The following is a 21,610-nucleotide window of genomic DNA, read 5'->3' on the forward strand; positions in this document are numbered from 1 at the left end:
GGATCATATGTATCCGACAAAAGCCTAAGGAGATGTAAGGTGTTAAAAATTTTGTTGACGTCAGCAATGGCCTGTCAAACCCAAAAATTTATTTTCAAGAAATTTGTGTACCTATTGCCTTCATCGTATAGATTTTGAAACGCTGATCAAGAAAATGTATAGGATCGCGTGTTTTTGACAACCGGTTGCAGAGATATTAGGGTTGAAGGCTTTTTGGTGACGTCATCAACCCGTCCATTCCGAAACGGATTCGGGGACCCAGGTTTGGGAAACTTACCCAAATTGGTCCCAGGTGGTCCCTAGTTACCTACGCAGGAGATGACGTCAGTTATTTCCACCCATTTCCAAGTTATTTAGCTTTAAATTTAAAAGTGCAATGGAATGGCTTCACTAATATTAATATACTAGTCGTTGCCCGTGGAAAAATCTACGGGTTTGCCCGTCCTTTATATTTACCCGTCGCAACAAAGTGAATAAAAATATATCGCATTTGACATTCGTGTTTCCGTAACATCATTTTCTAACTCAGCGGGGGGTACGCGCAGAGACAGACAGACGGAATACGGCTATTATAATAGAGACTAGTCTTTAGCCCGTGGAAAAATCCATGGGGTCGCCCGTCGCGTTCGCTCGTCCTTTAAATTTACCTGTCGCAACAAAGTGGATAAAAATATATCGCATTTGATATTCGTGCGCATTTTAAAAATTTCGTGTTTCCGTTACGGGACGCCGGTTTCGCAGACACACAGACAGACAGACGGAATACGGCTATTATTAAAGAGATATCTAAATACTGCACATTTACAATTAATCACAAAGGACCTTTTCTATAGAATGCTTTTTTAAGTGAAAGAACAAAAATTATAACTCATTCAATTCTTTTAAGAGCAAATTGAAACTGTAAATGTCTCCATTGACAAAGCGACATATTTTTAAGCAATAACGTTATAGCTCTTCTTTTATTTAATTATATACTATCAATTATTTTCTTTATATTAAGAGTAGCGTTTGTTAAGTGTCTATAAATAATGTTTACCAAGGGGGCTTGATGTCAAAAAAATTCTCGTCTATAAACACAAAGTGATCGTTACAGAAGGAAAGTCTCTTTATGAGTAGGTGGACAAGACTGAATCTGTTCACAGGAGGATGATTTGGGGTGGCTGGGCGTCATTGATGGCTAGTTGGAGGTCAATGAGGGTGGTTGGGGGTTCATTGCACGTCTTATTATTAGCCTCTGACAACTACTGTCTGAGGGATCATATAAAGCTTGTAAAATTAACACAGTCAGCTATATCAAAAGTCGCTTGAATTTGTTTTCATAACAATTTTGTAATAACATTTTAGGGTCTCTACGAGGGAAAATTAAATTGATTATGAAACACGAATTTGCTATTTTTAACAATGTCGATATATTATTGTGCAGAAGTTTCAAATTTCCATTATTTCTTTGTGTGTTTTTCTACGCGGAAAAAGTATATTCATATTACAACAATAAAATTAAATTAGGCTTTATTATGATTTCAATTAGAAATATTAAAAAAAACCAAATAATCTTAAAAAGTAGCAGCTAGAGGGAAGAGAAAGCGAAACATTCATAAGTAAAACATAATCAATATCTTTTTTAAAAATACAACAAAGTAACAACAACTACTCAATTGCCCCCATAAGTAAAGTATTTCATTCAAATACATTTTCTATTTTTGTTTCTCTTCTTTGTGCAGTGCTTCTATAACTGGAGATACTTTCCCATCTGTTATAAACTTTTCTTTCACTGATTCATCCAAGTAAATAAACCCTTTCATTTGCCCTCTGCAACCAGAGGTTTTGCATTGACAATCAAACGGATCAGAGCTTATATACTCTGTTGTTTCGTAATCATAAGTGATCAACTCTCCTTTTGAGATGTCTTTCAATGCTACTAGCTTCCACGGTTCGGTTTCAAATTGAAATGCAGAATTAGGCACGCACGCGTGAGAGGTATATTTTATAAGACTGGAAACTTCCGTGTGCTCGTGTAGTTGAGTATGGATAGAGTGCATATTTGCTTGAGGTAATTTTTCACCGACAAGATCTCCGATTACTGAACCTGCAGCAATAAATGTTTTGGCCACTAAACCTTTTCCGGTACCAACATCGTCATTCACTTCAACGAGATCTGCAGACATTTTGGAAATTACGATAAACTTTTTAGAATTCGTGTGTTTGTAGTTTAGCAAATTTACTTCACAACAAGTTTGAAATTTGAGCTGCCTATAATGTTGTTTTTAACAATAACATTAGAACATCTCACTAAGTTGTATGGCGATAAAACGCGTGATTAAATTTTGTAAATTAAATTAAAGCTTTATTTAAAAACAAGATTTGACTTCAGAAAATATATTGATAGCTAAGTAAATAAGCAATTACGGGAATATTTTTTTTTTCTGACCGTCATTTTATATAACTTGGCAAAGTCGTTATCACGACCCATGACTCGTGTTATCATTCGTTCCACTTCAGAGCACATACTTTCGCAAGCATAATTTTTCGCGTGATGAAAAACACGCAGACAGGTACAGGACAAAATTGTTCCGGGATAAAAATTTGTCAATCTGCTGGCTGTTTTCTTCTTTTTCTTCGTCTTCTTTTTCAACTTTCTCTGTTTCTCCATGCATTTACAAATAACCATTGGTGGAAGTTTAAAAGCCTTATGCTCGTCACCTTGTCTTTGAGCTCCTGCGGTTAAAACTTCTCATTCTCAGTTGTTGCCACTTTTGCAGTTTTAATGCCACTGAAATCATAGGTTGCAGATCCTGGTAAATCAAAGTAACATGGCGCTTTATCCATGTTCAAAATCATATCATGATCTTGGTAGCAATTTTTTATTTTAGCAAGAAATTAATCAGCCCGTTCCGGTGCATCTATTGGTATTTTTTGTCCTTCACCTGTTACTCGACGGTAAGTTAAGTTGTTTCTGCTTAGCATTTGAGTTAGGCAACCATTTGATACTTTCAATGTTTCTTTGAATGAGGATAAACCTTTTGAAAAAGTGTTGCTGCTTTTCTGAAACTTTTTGATGTTTTTTCTTTCTTTTTTGAAGTAATCCACCAGAGCATCTTCAAGGGATGGAAATCTTTCATAGCCCTTTTTCTTCGTTTGATCTCAAGCCTTTGTTTGACAAGCTTTTTCTATTGCTGCACGTTGTTTTTTCCATCGTGGAATATTATTTCTACCAACTTAACAAGTTTCAGATGTTGCCGAAGTGTTTCCGCTATTTTCATCTAAGGTTTTCAGAACAGTCTTTAAAAAGGTCAACAAATAGCTCTTCCTTGTGTCAATATGAACTAACAAGAACTCAAAAACGGTAAAGATTCGATCTAACTCTTTTGTTTTTTGTCCAAATCAAACGATCGAACGTCAGGGGAAATAAAATATATTGTCAACAATTTTGCAAGCAGTAAATACGTCGCGTAAATTTTAACAACATGTTTGGCTACCATTTTAGAAAAAAATCGAAAAACAGGGGATTTTCTTACAGTAGAACGACTTCACATGTGAAAATATATGGTGCACGACACAAAAAACCGATTTTTATTTTCTTTGAGGTGCATTTTCTTAAAAATACTTCACATTTTTTCAATGACGGTCAATAATTCCATAAATATAGAACGTAAGCTCTGTAGAAAACCAAACCTATTAAAAACTAAAAAGAAATTGCCCTGGCAAATGCGCTACCAAAACATGGTCAAAACGGGCTAAAATACCCTATTTTTGACAAATTGACCACCCAAAAAAATATTTAACAACCAAAAATGTGTTTGACAGTCGTTGAATATTAAAATACTATCCTTCGCGAAGTGGAAACAACAAAATTTAAATTTAAATATTAATTGTATTTTCGCGTCGTTTTCGCAAGAACTTTCTTCTTTTTTTCTAATTTGAAATTCGAATGTTTATATTTTTAGTTCCGTGCGAGAGATTAACCAGATTTCATTCTCATGGGAGATATAGGCATCGAAAAATCTTGTTTTGTACAGAAGATAATAAAAAAGAAGAGGGTACATTGCTGCTTTTTAAAAAGATCAGAGTTTGTCAATTTTATTCACCCCCTGGTAACTTAATTAGGATTGTCGCAATGATGCCCAACTAGATAGACTTAAAGCATAGCTTCCACCCTTGTACAATTAAAACAAACAAAAAGTCTGAAGACTAACTTGCGCATGAAAAAATTCTTCCGCAGCGCGAACTTTTTTGTGAAGATTTTTCTTAAGAATAAAGGGCGCTAAAAACTTTATCACAGACCATGCGGGCTTAATTATTATATAATAACGGGAACGTCACACATAATTATATTTCACTGTTTTTTTAACAAATCAAAATAATGCATATGCAGTCAGGGGGTTGGGAATAATTAAACGCGAAAAAACGAAAAACAAAATGTCGCTTCCCATAAAAACATTCTTATGCCGTACCTAAGTAAATTAATTTTAATAAGCTAACATGATGAACTGTGAGCCATTTTTTACCAATTAGATAGCCATGAAAAAGTTAAAGCCGATATCAGATTTAGCCAGCTATAAACTCAACGAGGTTTCTTTCCTGTGATCGTAAAAAACAAATTAGCCAATATGTATAACGTACAGGACCAGTTGTATGTTAACGAAAAAAAAAGAATATCGTGTACGTTACGTGTTTATCTCGCAACGATTAGCCCTACCAAGAAGACGCATTGGACGAAATTAAGGTCATTGTTGGAAACTAATTTTTATTCTATATTCCATAACTACATACAATTAAATCAGGATCTGAATAAACTTTTCAAGATGGAGCTCTTTTTGCAATTTTGTTTCATTAAGCAGACTGTGGTCACGTCAACAAAATACATGTAACATGATTTATGGGAAAAGAGAGTATTGTGTTACTATTTGCAAAATTGTTAGAACACATGACTAGCTGTATATACTATAGAAGATTGCAGTGTGTAGTGCTTTTCACTATTTCGTTGGGTAACAAAAGTGAAAAAGAGAGTTGCTAATCACATTTACGAAAAATGCGGGTATGTTTTCGCGAACTTTGGATTAACAACTCTTTTCGGTACGGGGTTCTTCGAACGTATTATGACCGGGGGGCGGATTCCGGATTAATCACGTGTCTAAAACATGAAAAAAGATTCTGCTTGATGAAAAAAAGTTGGGAGTTGTGTTGCAGATTTTCATGTTCTAAGGATAATCGTAACAAGAGTTAATAAATTTTCCAGATTATAAGTGTTTCATAGAGATTTTTAAGGGTAGTTCGCGCTAGCGAAGGGCTTTGTAGGGACACATTTTTGGCTTGTTTTTATTTGTCCCGATAGCCCAAGTAATTTTCATGGTCAGTTTTTCACAACTATTCTGGCTAGTGCTGCGAAAAGAGGCAGAAATGCAAAATCCTGTCTGATGTTTATTCAACTAGTTTTTTACTTTAACTGACGTTTTGCTTTTTACTAACACGTTTAAATGGTGTTGCTAACCCTCTTTGTGGTATATTGACATGGGTGAGATGTTGGAATCCAAGAAAACTTAAATTATTGATTTTTATAGAGAGACAAGGGAAGACATATTGTCGATGTTGGTTTTAGGGGTTAGCTTCCTGTTGCAAGCTACATATACCATACATTTTTTGTTGTGAGGAATAAAGTAATGGTTAAAAAGAAACACTATTCTATCATTATCAGTGCACTTTAGCAAGAAGAAATAAAAATTACAGCTAGCTAAAAAGACTCGAAGGAAGTTTTTTTTAAGCTGTAGCTAGCTATATATGGAGCTGCAAGTTTGACATGGATTAACGTGGTAGAGCATTTAATAAAGGATTTATTTACAAAGTATAGCTAACTAGCTATATAAAAAAAGGAACAAATGAAATCGATTGAAAATAAAATACACTTCAATGATAAAATGACTGGCTTTAAATTTTCGTTAGAAATTATTGTATATAAATGTTACATAACTAGCTAAGAAGGGATATATAAAATAGCATGTTACATTGTATTACTGTGTTCTTAATTTTAAAAAATTGCAAAAATAAATTTTAGGCAAGGTCCACTTGTGATAGCTATAGTAATTTTGGTACATTGACATAAGAAAATTTTTGCACATATTTTGCACAATTCTGCAAAATTGGCAACCGAAAATATTTGACGAAAACAGTCAAAGTCACTAAATTTGTTAAAAAAGTTATTTTCCATTAAATTTGTTTATTTTAACCACAATATATTGTTTTATTTTATTTTTCGCTGCGGTCGAAACTTTGCACTTTACAGATTAAAATTAATTCAATGCAAAATTGAGGTTTAGCAATTTTTAAGGTTAAGTTGGTGTACGAACTGCACTGTTTGATGTTTCTTGAAGTTGAGTGATATTAGAAGTAAATTTTTATGATCCTATTTTTAGCATTTGTGCACTTTCCCACCTATATATCTGATTCATGTATGAATAAGGCTACGATATATGAGTGACCAAGTGTGACCCCTAGCGAAGAAAAACTACATCCAGACAGATACAACCAGCTTTGACAATTTTAAATTTGGTGTATAAAAAAGCCCTAGTTAGTTAAATAAAGTTTCTAGCAAACACAAAATAAGAAATTTTGGAATTGTTTTTTTAATATTATAGCTAGTAGGTATCTGTTTAATGAGCATGAAACTATTAGTTTAAAAAAACCCCATTGTTTTCTTTATTGTGTTTAAGGAGCTACATTATTTTGGCTGTACTAGCAAGGAGGTTTAAAAAGAAGGAGAGAGAACTCTTTTATTTCTATTGAAATCATCCGTGTCTCATGTTTACTTTTCTCTATTGTTCTTACATCGAATTCTGTCAATCAAAATTTGAAATCTCGCGCTTAAATTAATAAATTAGCCGTTGTCTTTTGTTACTATTTGCATAAATTATGAGCCCGCGGCTATTTTTCTCTCAGCGGTAAATGCTTGTTAGTTGATAAATTTGTCGTTTTTACATATCATAAACAAGCAAGAAGCGAAATGGCAGGCGAAGACGTTAAAAATATAATAGAATTGGATGATGACTTTTTTGTGACGGAAGAAATGTTGTCAGATTTTACTGTTTACGAAAGTTGTGAGGTGGAAGTATCGTTTGTGGAAGATCTGTTGGAAGAAGAAAATGAAGTAGATGCTGGATATTTGGGTATTCCTCAAATAGTATTCGTTGATGAAGAAGATGTGGACATGGTGGTTGATAACAACAGTACCAAAAATGTGAAGTTTGTGTGCAGCAAGTGCAAAAAACAGTATTTTAAAGAAGCTTACTACAAGAAACATACTCTGATATGTAAAAAGCCAACAGGTAATGCTTCAGTTTAATAAAGTCATGTTTTCTTTAAAACACCATTAGCTAGCTAGCTATAATGTTTTGTTTTTTGACTCTGCATGTAGATTTCATAGAAAAGCTATTGTATTATCATCATTTGATATGCTTTTTGTTGTTGTTGTCTTGTTTTGTTATCACAACTGTGTTCTGATGTCAACTCTGTATTCCAATAATAGATCCAGAAACAACAACAGTGGCAAGAAAAACTCCTGATGACTCAAAAAATAAATCAACTACAACAATTTTTAAACCTCCTTGGTACTAGTAGCTAATCTTTAATGACATGCTAGCAATTCCTCTTTGATCAGCACTGTGATATTTTTAAGACAATATTAAAACTTATGATGTAACTAGCTACCAAGAAAAAAGTTTCCTTCTCTCTTGACTGCCAACTTTTCATGATTTCATGATGAGTGTACCCCCACAACTTGAAGCAATTAATAACCAAGTTTAGGTCTTGAACTTTCATAATATACACTCTTATGTCAATGCTGAGTATCCTTCCTTTAAATAATTGTAAAATCAATATATTGTACCAGTTTAAAAGTTGAATATACGACGTAAAAAGTGAATAATTCTCTGCGTGCTGCATGTTTTTCCTAGTAAATGCCTTACGCTCTGCGGGGTATATAAAAATTTGTCCCTACAAGCGCTTCGCTAGACCTGCCCAGACCTGCGCGGTATGAAACTCCGTAATAGCCAAACCTTTTTTGTATTTCTTTTTTAGTGAATTATATTTCGAATAATTTATCGCAGGTTCCCAAACTGACAATGTGAAAACTTCCAAAACATTGATTCCGAATATTTTCCGTCAGACAGAAAATGGGGAAAACGACAACATGTAATTTTGTTGTCTGTTAAGTAAAGTCATATAAATAAAGGTCCCCTTAGGAATGGCAAAGTTTTCTACCACAAATACAAAATCCCTAAGTAAGTAAGTCAAATTCTTCTCTAATAAGGTCTTTCATGGAAAATTGTTTTCCCCGAAATATTGACACAAGTTTCTTCGTGGAAAACAATCTCACATCGGAAAAGTTGATGTCGTCGTTTTCTTCACCATCGTCTCATCGCAGTCGCCGACATTGTTGTTACAGCGGTTGTTTTTGTTGTTGTTGTGACGTGAATAAACATTTTTTTCAGTATACTGATTGACATAGTTCATGGCAATTCTGACGTATTGAGATATATAGTAATTGCTAAGGGATAACAAGCTCACCACAAACGATTGCGTCACAACCATCCTGTTGTTTTGATCATTAATTTTAAATATAAAAGGTTAGCTGATCGCCGAAGAGGTAGCGCTGAAAAGCTTAAGATTTTTATTGCACTAGAAACTTTTTATAACAGGTCGTATCATACGAGGACAAAATCTCGCGTAGGTGTATCCAGCGAAATATTTACCTTATTTGTCCAGTTAATTACAGAAAAAAAGAAATTTCCTACATTCGAATCCGCTACCATTCAATACTCTAAATACATTATTTGCAATTAAGTTTAGGAAAAAAAGTAAACCCAAGGTCAAATCTCCTACCCAGGTTGTTTTCAACACGGGATAAGAAAGTTTAAGGTGAAAGATAATATCGTACTGTTTTAATAGAAAACTATAAATTATGAAATCATCTGTTACCAGCGGTTAAACATGATGCTTTCTTTTTCACCAACATATAGAGCATGCGTATCAGAAAATATAACAGAAAGAGATAAAAGATGGAATAATTTGAACTTTCTCATAACATGCTTTCCTCAAACACGCCTAGTGATTTCAGACACTGTAAGATAGCCCATCACTAGATTTCCAAAAGGCACACAAAAAGTACCAGAATATCATCATAAAGTAATTTTATAAGAAGAATGATAAGTAAGAAAAAATTAGAGAGTGATTATTATAAATTGAGAATGTTTCTCATCAAGAGCGGAAAAATGGCGTCGGGAAACATAGCTTTACAGCTAATTTTAGTTTACGATTTTTGTTAGTACGATATTGCTCAATAAAAAATTGTTAAATTTTCACTCTACAGCCTTTTTCTTGTTCTAGTTATTTCGTCTTTCCCCACAACCAGACTAACATTTCGTTAAATAAAATCGATCAACATACCAGGTTCAAATCTGTTGCAAATTTTTAAATCATTTTAAATTATTTAAGAAGTTTTTCCCGTAGTAAGGATCCTATTGATAGGCATTGCAATAATTTGATCTCTTTAGCAAGCAGTTTTGTACTTTAGGCATGCCAACAACTTCAACTTTACCGGATCAGATAAGCGATTGTTTTATAATAAGTTATGTCCTTCCAAACAAACCCATCGTAACATTCTTATTCAACATTACTGTAATGCTAATGTGATGGATTACAAAACAGTTGCGCGTAATTTTCTAAATTTGATAGGGCTGCAATTTTTTTGTCATTACCATCATAATAGATTGCCAGTGAAAAGTAATTAAAAAAAATAATACTGGACAGGGCTTACATAACATTTCCGGCATGGATATGTATATAAACATTGTAGCATCGAAATTTTAATCGCGATAAAATTTAACATCAAAATACAACATTTCATCTGTCGCAGGCTGAGGATGACGACATTATACACACTATTTCTTTTAATCGGAGGTTTGTTATTTAAAATCGCCTATAACTAGTTAATTGTTCTTAACTTTTAACCCTTGCTACAAACGCTAAAGTCAATTTGAGCAAAAGTTTCAGATCTACTGACAGTGCAATAATAAACGAGTTGAATTTTTCTTAGGTGCGAGTGCAATGTATGGAACATGGCCAACACCTCCACCTGTCCCATGTAAGTAATACACATTATATGTAAATCTTAAACGTAACACCAGTACCTGTTTTTGGAGACGTTTTCACAATATTTAGGCTTTCATCTTTATTAATCAATTTGAACAAAATTTCATAGGTCCCAACAGCATGTGTGCTGGTCATTCTGATGGAAATTACAATTACGATCATCCCAGTAATGGTAAAAAAGATAACTATTTTGTACAATGCGTCGGTGGAAAAGCTTATTGTCAAGCATGTTGGCCAACAAACATGAAATTCAAGAAAGAATGTAATCAATGTTTGTACAGTATGAATGGTAAGTATTACATTTCATTTTTTGTTTGAAACATCCTCTTGACAAAACCAACAGCATTGGACTAATCACGTTTGTTATATTCAGATGCTTGCCACACTACACAGACATGGGCACCAGTACCAACATACACCTGCCCTGATGAGTGCCCAAGCAGAGGACCAAACTTCAAAGGAAACATTAGAGATCCTTCCCAATCAAAACATTATGTTGCTTGTTGGAATGGTGTTACTGTTGGATGTGTCAATTGCCCAGTTGGACTTGAATTCAACGAAGAAAAGAATGCTTGTCTCTACGAAGGACAATATTATACCAAACCTTTGTAAATGTAACATATACTTTAATTAAAATTAAAAAAAATGCATTTTTGTAACAAAAATGAAAGATCATAGGTTTATTACTTGAGCTAAGTTGTTATTCTTAGTCTCATTACTCATGAAATTCCTAAGTTAATAATGACATAAACCGTAGTAATGAAGAAAAATATCTCACGATAAAGACACAAATTCTTTGCTTACTAAAAATATTAATAGTAATAAGTTAATATTAATAAGAACAAGATTATTGAGACAGTATCATAGTTATGTAATTTTATTATTTATTATTTGCTGGTACGAGTATAGCTAATACTGATGATGGTATGAAAATAGATTGTCCACTTTGAAATATATTCTATTTATTAATTATTTTTAACGTTTTGTAAAGAACTTATCGGAAGCGTGTTAAAGGTCTTATTAAAGGAAATACTTCATAGCTACTAAATGGAAACCTAAATGTTCATCTCAGTCCACGTATGGTTGTAGCTTCTCGTATAGACACTACAAATTGCCCCTTAAATCATGAACGTTAACTTTCTGAGTTGTTAATTTTCTGATTCGGTAATTTTCTGTAATAAGGTATTTATGCTATAATAACTTCTTGAGTTGTGGCGCTGAAAGAGAAGGTCCACTATATGTAGTTACTTTGTAAAATTGCGTGTTCTCAGAAACATTTTGAAATTCTTAGATAGCCACAAAAGCCGTTTGGACAAATTAAAAATTTTAATACGTGCTAAAGTTCCATGCGACTTTGTAAAATAATTCTTCTTGAAATTTGTGGTTTGTTCGAAACATTGTTACCTGACTGAAACAAAAAAACTGGTTAGTATGGAGAAATCCGACCAATTGATTATCTTTGCTTTGCATGCAGTCATACCAACCATAACATAAACACCAAAAACAGACTGCCATAGCTCACTAGAACATATAAAATTCGATTATCTAAAACTGTTTTTTTTTGTTTCATTTCACATAAACATTTATTTGAATTTTCTTACAAAAGTCTCAAACCAAATAATCTTGAATTTCAAAAGTTTTAAAATAAAAATGTGTTTTTGCTTCTGGGTGACTTGGGAATAACAACTTAAGAAAATAACCTCAAATTTTTAGGGAGCATCAGAAAATCTATTTTTCCGATAAGATAGACAGTCTTTACCTTTGCGCTTGGCCTTTGTATTTTGCAGAACAACATCAAAGCTGATTATTGTCCGTTATTATTACGGCTTATAAAAAACGCAAAAATACCAAGTATGACGTACTTAAGAGGAATGATTTTTTGAATGGTCTAAAAATAATTCTCGGTAGTTGGTAGTTGGTAGTTGACACTTGGAAAGAATGAAGGGGGATAATTGGGTAAGAAAGTGCAGAGACTTGATAGTTCCTGGGGCAAAGCCCAGAGGCAGACCGAGAAAGATTTGGCAGGAGGTTATAAGGACAGACTTGATACAGAGGAAGATGAGTTTAGATCTAACACAGTCTAGATCAGATTGGATTGTCATTACTATACCCGTCCAACCCATGCTAGCATGGAAAACGGACGTTAAGTCGAGAATGATGAACCTGATGGTGCACGGTGAATCAAAAAAATTTAACTTTTTCAATTCAAATAAACTTTGTGCCTTATAGAAAAAGGTTTTTAATTTGCAAACACTAACGAAAATTTGCACACGCAAAATTTCAAAAACAATTTCACCAATTGGCAAACATAACCGTTTTTGCTTGAGCGAAGATATAAAACCCACAATTAATTTTCTTAAAAATCCTTTTCGTCATCACCTGAAATTATCTAATTGTTCTAATTATTTTAAAATTGCTGACTAAGTTTTACATCGATTAACTCTGTTTGCTTCCAAGAGAAGGCCGGAAGAAGTAAACAGAAGAAGAATGCCTAAATTAGAAGTTAAGGAGCAATTGGTCAAACATTGTTACCACTAATCGGATATGATCATTCCGCAGGAAGAACATGACAATTAAAAGTTAATGCTTGGCAAAAATCACGTAAGCTATCTGTCAAAATGCCAACCAAATGCTAACTCATCGTTGAAATGTTTTTTTTTAATTCATCAACAAAATTTAAGAATGAGTTTACAAAACGCATATAACCATTACTATAACAACTCTGGCATTTATTTTGTGTCAGGTAATCAACCCAACTTTGAAATCATTAATATTTTCCGATGTCTCATTTGAAAGAAAAACTTATATGTTGCCAATAATGTTCTGTAATTTGAACGAGATAATGTTGCTAACTAACAAGTAAGCAAAGCTAAACTTATTTAAAAAATGATTACTCTTTTTGAAAGGATTGTAACAACCAGATTATAAAAGGTGTATTCGCTTTTTTAAGTGTATCGGGCTACCTCTTTTGAGATGTGTGTAGACTGATAACAGTAATAAAGACCAGAGAGCTTTTATTAACAAACATATAATGATTTTTCGCAATTCCTGCTTAGTATTAACATGTTTTCATTCTGTAACAATGGTTTCCTAGACTCTTCTTATTGTGAATGGTTGACATGCATGGCAAAATTTTTGTTGCATCATTTATGAATAGCCACTTCAGCAGAAACAAAGAATATTTGAAGCTAGGTGAAGCCGTAGAAAAAAGTACAACTTTTTAATTAAAACGTTATCTCCTGCTGATAAATAAAATAATTTATATAAAACCCCTCGTAATACAATGTTAATTCTAAACGTCCATAAGTTAGTAGTAGAGTATTCTACAAAGGTTGAGTTAAATATTTTCCTTCGAAAAGACATTTGTTATATTGCTCGTTAAATTCCAGACCAGCTGGGCAGTTGACACATCCAACAGTAACACCATTCCAGCAAGCAACGTAATGTTTTGGTTGGGAAGGATCTCTGATGTTTCCTTTGAAGTTTGGTCCTCTGCTTGGGCACTCATCAGGGCAGGTGTATGTTGGTACTGGTGCCCATGTCTGTGTAGTGTGGCAAGCATCTGAATATAAAAAACGTGATTAGTCTCATGCTGTTGGTTTTGTCAAGAGGATGTTTCAAACAAAAAATGGAATGTAATGCTTACCATTCATACTGTACAAGCATTGATTACATTCTTTCTTGAATTTCAAGCTCAAAGGCCAACATGCTTGACAGTAAGCTAAACCGGATACACATTGTACGAAATAGTTGTCTTTTTGGCCCATTGTAGGGTGGTCGTAGTAGTGGTTACCATCTGCTTTACCGGCACATAGACTGTTAGGGCCTACAATGACAATAAAAATACATTAATAGAATTGTATTTCATCTTAACTAGGTACTTTTCCATTGTTTTGGTATCTACTATAGGAAAACCTGTCCAGTTTGATGACAGGAAAAGTGTGATACTTACATGGGACTGGTGGTGGTGTTGTTCCTGTTACTGTATTAGTATGCAGGTCGGCTTGTGCTCCTATACAAAAAAAAAGAATAGCAATGAAATTAAGCAAAAATATATTTTTTGCAGGCTTTTCATGCTAGATCAGTGTTCATGTTTGAAGTATATAAATATAATTCTAAATCTTACCTGCCATCAAGGCAACAGCTGCTAAAATAAATTTCATTGCCATTGTTTTCAAAGAAACTATGGTGTGTCGAATTAAACTAAGTTGAAGATGTATGTGTACTTCTTTCTCGTCGAATGATACTACTACTGTTACAGGAGACGCATTTTATAGCCCGTGATTACAATAGATTATGTAAGATATCATGACACGCAAGGTTAATTAAAGCCATTATTATGCTTTCTCATTGCTAGCTAGCTTTCTCTGCAATAAATCATCCACTCACAACAAATAATTGACACCATTTAACCCGTGACAGACGTCTATTGTTAAGTTTTTTATGTCTCTTATGCTGAGTGGTAATTTGATTTTATTAGTTGCTTAGCAAGGGAAGGATGTCACGATTTGTTTTTTCTTTTCGCTTCGTTTAAGGCGCGGCAATGAATCGTAAGCTTCTTGGCGACAAATGAACTTGTGCAAAAATCCTTTGTCACTATTGAGTCATAGGTCAATTATGCTAATAATTATTATCTTTCTTATTTTTATTTTGTTGTTGTTGTTATTGTTTTTCATTTTCTTAGCTTTTAAAATATTGAAAAAAATAAAAAAAGAATTTTGTAGCTCGCAAAATAGATAAAATTAGAAAGTTTAAAAAACTGAATATAAAATTCAAACGGCTACGAGAACCAGTAATACAAAAACTGGTCCACTAGCTAAAAAATTGTTGATCGTAATAAGGTAATAATGGTCTGAATGACTGACATAATTATTGATGTTGTTTTACATGGTAAAAGTAAATGACTTTAGCTCCCCTTATTTCTTTACTAGAAGTGTTTTCAATTGATTTAAAATATTGAATATAATAATTTGTTGTAGAAACCTAGAAGCAAAAAAAAAAGAATGTAGACTGGATTTAGGCCAACCTAGAGAGATCATATTTGACCAGTTTTTGTTTACGTCAACCCAAACTATGGCCTCCTTAGGAAGCTCAACTTTTTTAGCCTCTCCACTTGCAAAATTACTCCGTTGGGCTTTTCTAAAGTAAAAAAGAGGTGTTTTAGCAGACACAAGTTTTAAAAAAGAAGAAACACATACAGGTAACGACGACGATGCGTTCAAACAAAATTTTAATTTGATTTGATTGATCTCTGATGTCTTCCAAAACATCTTCCAAATTTTTTTTTGAAGAGAAACAGTTGGAAGGAAGTAGTAAAGGTTTAAAACGACAAAACATACGGATAATTTCGTGTTCCGCTTATTAATATAGGAAACACATCAGGTTATGCTTGCCACATCAAGAATGTTTTTATATTTTGAATGACAAAATGACAAAATGACAAAAATACCATCATTCGACAAAAAATTTTAAAAAAAATTAACAGATAAAGTAAGCATGTTATAAAAAGATGCTACGATTTTTTCAAACAATATTTTACACACAGATGACTCGGTTGTAGATATTTAATGTTAGATTCACCGCATGGCAACAAGACTTATTTCAGTAGCTTTAAGAGTTTTTCTATAATAAACTTTCTTTTTGTCAAAACCTGTGAAGGGCAGAAGTTAAGACACAGTGATAGAGTGTATTAATTTCCACTGCCAATTTTTATTTAAAAATCATTAGGTAAGCGAAAGAACTTGCGGAAAATTTTATGTTCCGTTTATTTACATGGGAAAAAAGGGTTATGCCAAAGAAAGCGGGGGAAACTTTCGATACAATGTATCGAAACTGATACTGGCATCGTCCGTTCGTTACGAAATGAATAAGTAACGATTTTATTTGGAGCGGCAACATATCATAACTTAACAGAACTGAACATTTTGGTTTTTGATTGCCTTCTAAAAGATTGAGAAACTTTTACGAATTGTAAAAATGTAAAATTTTTAAGTAAGAAACTTTTTCACACATTCTCACTATCGAATAAACAAGTATCGAGTAGGTTATCCTGACAAATCCTGGCTATTTAAAAATGAAACAAGCAAAGACTACAGTCTATCATCTTTTCTTGTACATATATATGCTGATGAAAGTCTCTTTATCCCAAAAAAAAGGCCTAAGAATTTAGAAAATTTAACTATTTAGTGTTTTGCTCTATTTCTTATACCGTGTAGCCTTTTAACTATCTAGTTTTTAATACCTCTTTTTTTTAAACAGAGTTAACTTAGTGCGAGGAACTAAAATCAATATCGTTAGGTGGGAAATCATAAAAATACCAAAGCTTTACGTGTAACCATAATTTTTTTAGGCTTTAGGCAGAAAACACACATATAGCTAAAAATTTTACACATCGGGTACATACCACCGACCTTTAAGTTAGAATATATTTTATTTTAACTTTCTACTTTCTAACTGAGTCGCAATCTTTGATACTCCATATACCGATCTTTTTCTGAAATTGAAAACGAAATTTCCAGGCTTTTTAGATACGCTATAAGTTTAGATTTATAATTTGTACTAAAATTTGATTCACTAACTAGAGCCGTCAATGTTTTTGAAAATACTAAGGTGGCATTAAAGGGTAGATGGTCTTTTTTTCCGAGGCCTTGTAGTAGCGGCATTGATTATTTGTAAGAATAAAATCATTAAAAAAAATTGATTATGTAAGTGTAATTATTAAGAATTGTGTCACATAATTAATGTAACCTTGACCTTATTGTGTGTAATAAACTACTAACGATTTTTATCACTAATTATTATAAAACACAAAAATGCACACCCTTGTTATTTACAATTAAAATAATGTTTACAATTTCGTGTCTGTTAGGATTGTATCCTAATTTCGAATCATAGCTACAATAGATTAAACAAGATAAAAGAAAAGCAAGTCCGAATAGATTGATTTTATTTAAATCTTGGATAGAATATGGATGTTAGAAAAAGCTTTATTTTGCTTATAGTTTCCCCTCCCTAACTGTCTTCTTTTTATATTCTCAGCATAGCACTAAATTGAAAGAATAAAAAAGGCAGACACTAAATATCTATATTATAACATTTCCTTTCTGTGAGCCAAAATATACTAAGTTTTTTCTTTAAAAATCGGGGGTTTTGCAATCGAAAACACAATTATATTGGTACATATACTCATAGTAATGACCCCCGCCCATGTAAAGTTACTTCATAAAAGACGGGGACGGATACACGAAATGGCGATGTAAAATATATGCAACATGCACTTGTCGAAATTTCAACGGGCTAACAATTTGTACAGCTGAAATTCATCAATCACGTAATCTAAATCTCTATTAAATTCAAAACCATTCGGCATGAGCAGACGTTCTAACTTTATGACCTTACAAAATACCCACACAAGTTACTGTTTCCTGCAAATCTTGAAATGGGTTCTTTGTTTGCTCCTTATGCTTGTAAAACAGAATAGTAATCAGATCTTACTCAAATAATTACTTTTGTTGCCACGACTCAAATATATTCCACTAATTATTGTGTACTTGTTTCCGATTGAAAATGGCGACCACAAGAACAAAACAGGTGCGTGAAAATATTAGAACTTGCACATCTATTGAGACTTTGTTCAATATTTCCGTTTTTCAAATCGACTTAATAATAGTTAATAACATGTCGATGTAAATGTTGGATTAATCGTTTGATGTAAAGTTTATAAATGCATACAAAACGTACACGCACATACACAAAATAGGGATGAAGGTAATAATGTGAAATAAGGCAGAAACAGAAAAAAAGTTAAATTTAAAAACCAAGTATGTTGCCAGCTGCAGTAATCTTGTCTGTTGCATGTTGCATGTCAGATTACTCAGTATAACATAAAATACACTATGAAAGTAGGGATCTCAAATATTTTTTGTTATAATTGATATTGAGCTCTATGCTGTAACTGATGTACATTGCAACGTCACGTAAAACTCAAAAAAACTTTTTAATAACACCCGTCATTTTGCAACTCAATTCCAACATTTTGTACACGGGCAATAAATGTTTTTCTTCAATTTAAATGCAATAGAGACAAGAGAGTCAGCCACAAATAATTCTTATGTTTCTTAATTGCAAAAAATAAATGCAACAAAATTTCTTCCTGCAAAAGTTTCTATCTTCAAGATATATGTGTTAGGGGTCACAAATTTAGTTTTGGGACCAAATTAAAATTTAAACCACAATGAAATTTTGCTATTTGATTTTCAGTCAGCATGAATTCATGAAAGATTTTATTATGTATCAACGCGAAATTTCAAACATAAGAATGGTATAAAATCTTTCTGTTGAAATAGTAGTTCGGCTGGTTTTGATTTTATAATACTTCTCAAATTTTGAAATTGGTCAGAACAGTAAGTTAAGTAACACTCCAATGCGCTGTTTAACTGGAATAACCATAAATATATGGAAGAAAGAAAAAACGCTTCTGTCATTAAAACGCGTTGGTTTTGTGGACTTCCTGCCCGTTATCATTTTTGTGCCATTACAAGTACTCTGGATACTGCAAAATGCAAGTTATTTGGTCGGAGCTTGGCCACAAGGAACAAATTTCCAGACCATTTTTTTCTTGTTACTATGATTTTATATAATGGTAATATCACAAGAAATGTATAAAATATCAGGTTTTCATTACCCCGAAAAAACCCGAAAAGATCCTTTTTACTCCTTCTCTTTTGATTCCACTGTAGGAATGCCTTAATGACTCATTAGAGTTGTACCTTTCTACTAAAAGGGGAAGCTTTACAGGGGTCATCAATGTATTATCAGATTGTATATTGAATCTAAGATCTTGATTGCAGAAAAAGATGACACAAGAGTATAAAGTTTTTTCTCTATTTTAACCGAAACATAACAATAACTACTACCTATCATTAATATATTATGCTATTTCGTCAGTTTTTTTAAGTTATGTGGCACTCACAAATGAAGCTGAGAACTCATAACGAACCTAAACCTAATAACACCTTTTTTGGTAATAAAAAGCACCTTCTTTATTTGAGATAAAGTTTTTGTTACATTTACAAGGGTTTGGTATAGTATTTTCCTTCGTAGAGACAAGCATTTTTCTCCTCGTTGAATTCAAGTCCAGCTGGGCAGTTGACGCATCCAACAGTAACACCATTCCAGCAAGCAACATAATGTTTTGATTGGGAAGGATCTCTTATGTTTCCTTTGAAGTTTGGTCCTCTGCTTGGGCACTCATCAGGGCAGGTGTATGTGGGAACTGGTGCCCATGATTGTGTAGTGTGACAAGCATCTAAGTAAAAATAATGAGGTTAGTCAAAAAGTAATTCTTTGTAAAAGGAATAAAGTAGGCTGAAACAAAAATGGAATTTAATTCTTACCATCCATACTGTACAAGCATTGGTTACATTCTTTTTTGAATTTCATGTTCATTGGCCAACATGCTTGACAATAAGCTTTTCCACCGACGCATTGTACAAAGTAGTTATCTTTTTTACCATTACTGGGATGATCGTAATTGTAATTTCCATCGGAATAGCCAGCACACATGCTGTTGGGACCTAAAATAACAAAATCAAAATTAGTACTTCCTTTGTCATGAGATAAGATATTTGGTGAAAAACTCAGTTTGAATTAAAACCAGAGTAAACCTATCGTTTAAACTCTCCCGTATATAATTTTTGTTTTGCATTGACGAAGTAAATAAATTAAATGCAATCAAATTACCTAAAAATATTTGAATCTACTTACACGGAACAGGAGGAGGTGTTGGTCCAGTCACATCCATGGCAAATGTTCCTAAGAATAAATAGGTTAACATGTACTAAATTAGGCATGTTAAATTGAGCATTATAAATTAAGCATTACTGATTACTAGAAAATAACACGCTTACCTGCAGCAAGGGCAGATACCACAATTAAAAACTTCATTGTAGTTTGGTACAATAAATATCAGATTCAAGCAAGCTATGTTTCTTTCTCTTTGTCGAATGATAAATCGCTTAAAATGTCGATTTAAGTACCCTGTCTTAAACAATGGGTTACGTAAAGACCTTCCTAATTATGTTATATAACATAAATGATGTTTCTGAATCCGTTTCTGCACCCGGACAGCCTAATTAACCTTATTTAATCAAGATGTTGGTGGGTGTAAAGGCAACGTATTGTTTAAAGGTAACAACGCTGACTAAATATAGTACCTTACTTAGGTAAGTGTTCCGATGAAATCACCATTCTACCAACGCAACGACAACAAATCTAGAGTCAAATATATAATATTTTAAGAGTTGTTAGAACTTGTAGTTTTTCATACCTTAATCTCAAGTTTATAATTAGTTTCTTAAAAATCGAGCATGCAATGACGCCGTATAAAGAATAAATAAATAAAAGAATTAATGGAAATTTTTCCTCTCATTGGACTGGTGCTGCTTGCAACAGCAAGGTGCAATTAAACATTACTAAAGCTGGAGGACGTTCCAGCTGAGATGAACATATACTAACACAGTTTAATAAGGGTAACTTTCTGATATAAATATATGTTTAAAAATATCTTGCCCTAATATGAAATTGAGACAATTTCATGCATTAAGACTTGCAAGATAAATTGATAGAATAACAACACGAACTAAATTAACAAAGACACGTATATTTCGCAGCTGAAGATAATTAATCAGTAAAAACTTACTTTCAAAACATTTTAACGTTTATTGAGTGGCCTCTTATTTAAAAAGATTTCAGTACTTAATTAAGTTTTGAATAATGACCTTAAATATACTTTTTAAAGAAAATGTTGAACGTAATCTTTTAGTACTCCGTTGTGTCCATAGACCTCACTGTGTTTAATCTTTGACGTCACAATCTTGGTCACAATTCTCCCGTCGCGCAATGCAACACGGTTGATAAGCAATTATTATGTCAGTTTAAGGTGTTTCTTATATCTGACGTTTTTATTGGCTTATATTGATCACATAATCAGACGCTATGTTTTCTATAGTTACCGGGTAAAATGTAAAATAAATGACACAAACTTTTGTGAAATTTAAATGCTGTATAAGCTTTTGGGCGTACGATGAAAGAGATCAATTTATACTGGACCAAAAGTCTAACTTAACTTAATATGCTACGAAAAATGGAAGTAATGCCTTCAAGACGTTTTGGCACAGCATCAATGCACAAGGAACATCAGAACTGTTTCTCCAAGTGAATACACCTATGTCAATTTTTTATAAAAGAAAAAATCTTGATGGTAAAGAATACGAGACTAACCTCCATTCATCGCACGCTACAGACAGTGAAAAAAACTGTCTCGAACATGTTGACTGAAATCACGGAATGTTTTAAAAACAACAACAACAACAACAACAACACAAAAAAAATACAAAAACATCACAGAAAGAAGATGTGGTGTTTGATTTTCCTTCATTTTGGGTTTCGTGCTAGTGACAAGGCCGGAGCT

The 21,610-nt window shown here is 33.0% G+C and overlaps 3 protein-coding genes across 3 annotated transcripts; 1 reads left to right on the top strand and 2 right to left on the bottom strand.

The window, feature by feature from the left end:
• Positions 1 to 1,591: 1,591 nt before the first annotated feature.
• On the bottom strand, positions 1,592 to 3,023 carry LOC130613125 (uncharacterized). The gene has a single exon (XM_057434453.1). It carries the CDS (start codon positions 2,163 to 2,165, stop codon positions 1,695 to 1,697), a length of 471 nt encoding a protein of 156 aa, XP_057290436.1. The 5' UTR covers positions 2,166 to 3,023; the 3' UTR covers positions 1,592 to 1,694.
• A 3,712-nt stretch (positions 3,024 to 6,735) lies between these two features.
• Positions 6,736 to 7,605, top strand: LOC130612887 (uncharacterized). Its single transcript, XM_057434224.1, has 2 exons — positions 6,736 to 7,316; positions 7,517 to 7,605. Exons 1-2 carry the CDS (start codon positions 6,995 to 6,997, stop codon positions 7,603 to 7,605), a joined length of 411 nt encoding a protein of 136 aa, XP_057290207.1. The 5' UTR covers positions 6,736 to 6,994.
• Positions 7,606 to 12,070: 4,465 nt separating this feature from the next.
• On the bottom strand, positions 12,071 to 14,369 carry LOC130613087 (uncharacterized). Its single transcript, XM_057434406.1, has 3 exons — positions 14,267 to 14,369; positions 14,093 to 14,152; positions 12,071 to 13,966 (listed from the first exon to the last, which is right to left on the bottom strand). The coding sequence occupies exons 1-3, from the start codon at positions 14,307 to 14,309 to the stop codon at positions 13,758 to 13,760; spliced, it is 312 nt and encodes a 103-aa protein (XP_057290389.1). The 5' UTR covers positions 14,310 to 14,369; the 3' UTR covers positions 12,071 to 13,757.
• Positions 14,370 to 21,610: the final 7,241 nt, after the last annotated feature.

Source organism: Hydractinia symbiolongicarpus, chromosome 10 (assembly GCF_029227915.1).
Source record: "Hydractinia symbiolongicarpus strain clone_291-10 chromosome 10, HSymV2.1, whole genome shotgun sequence".
Lineage (NCBI taxonomy): Eukaryota > Metazoa > Cnidaria > Hydrozoa > Anthoathecata > Hydractiniidae > Hydractinia > Hydractinia symbiolongicarpus.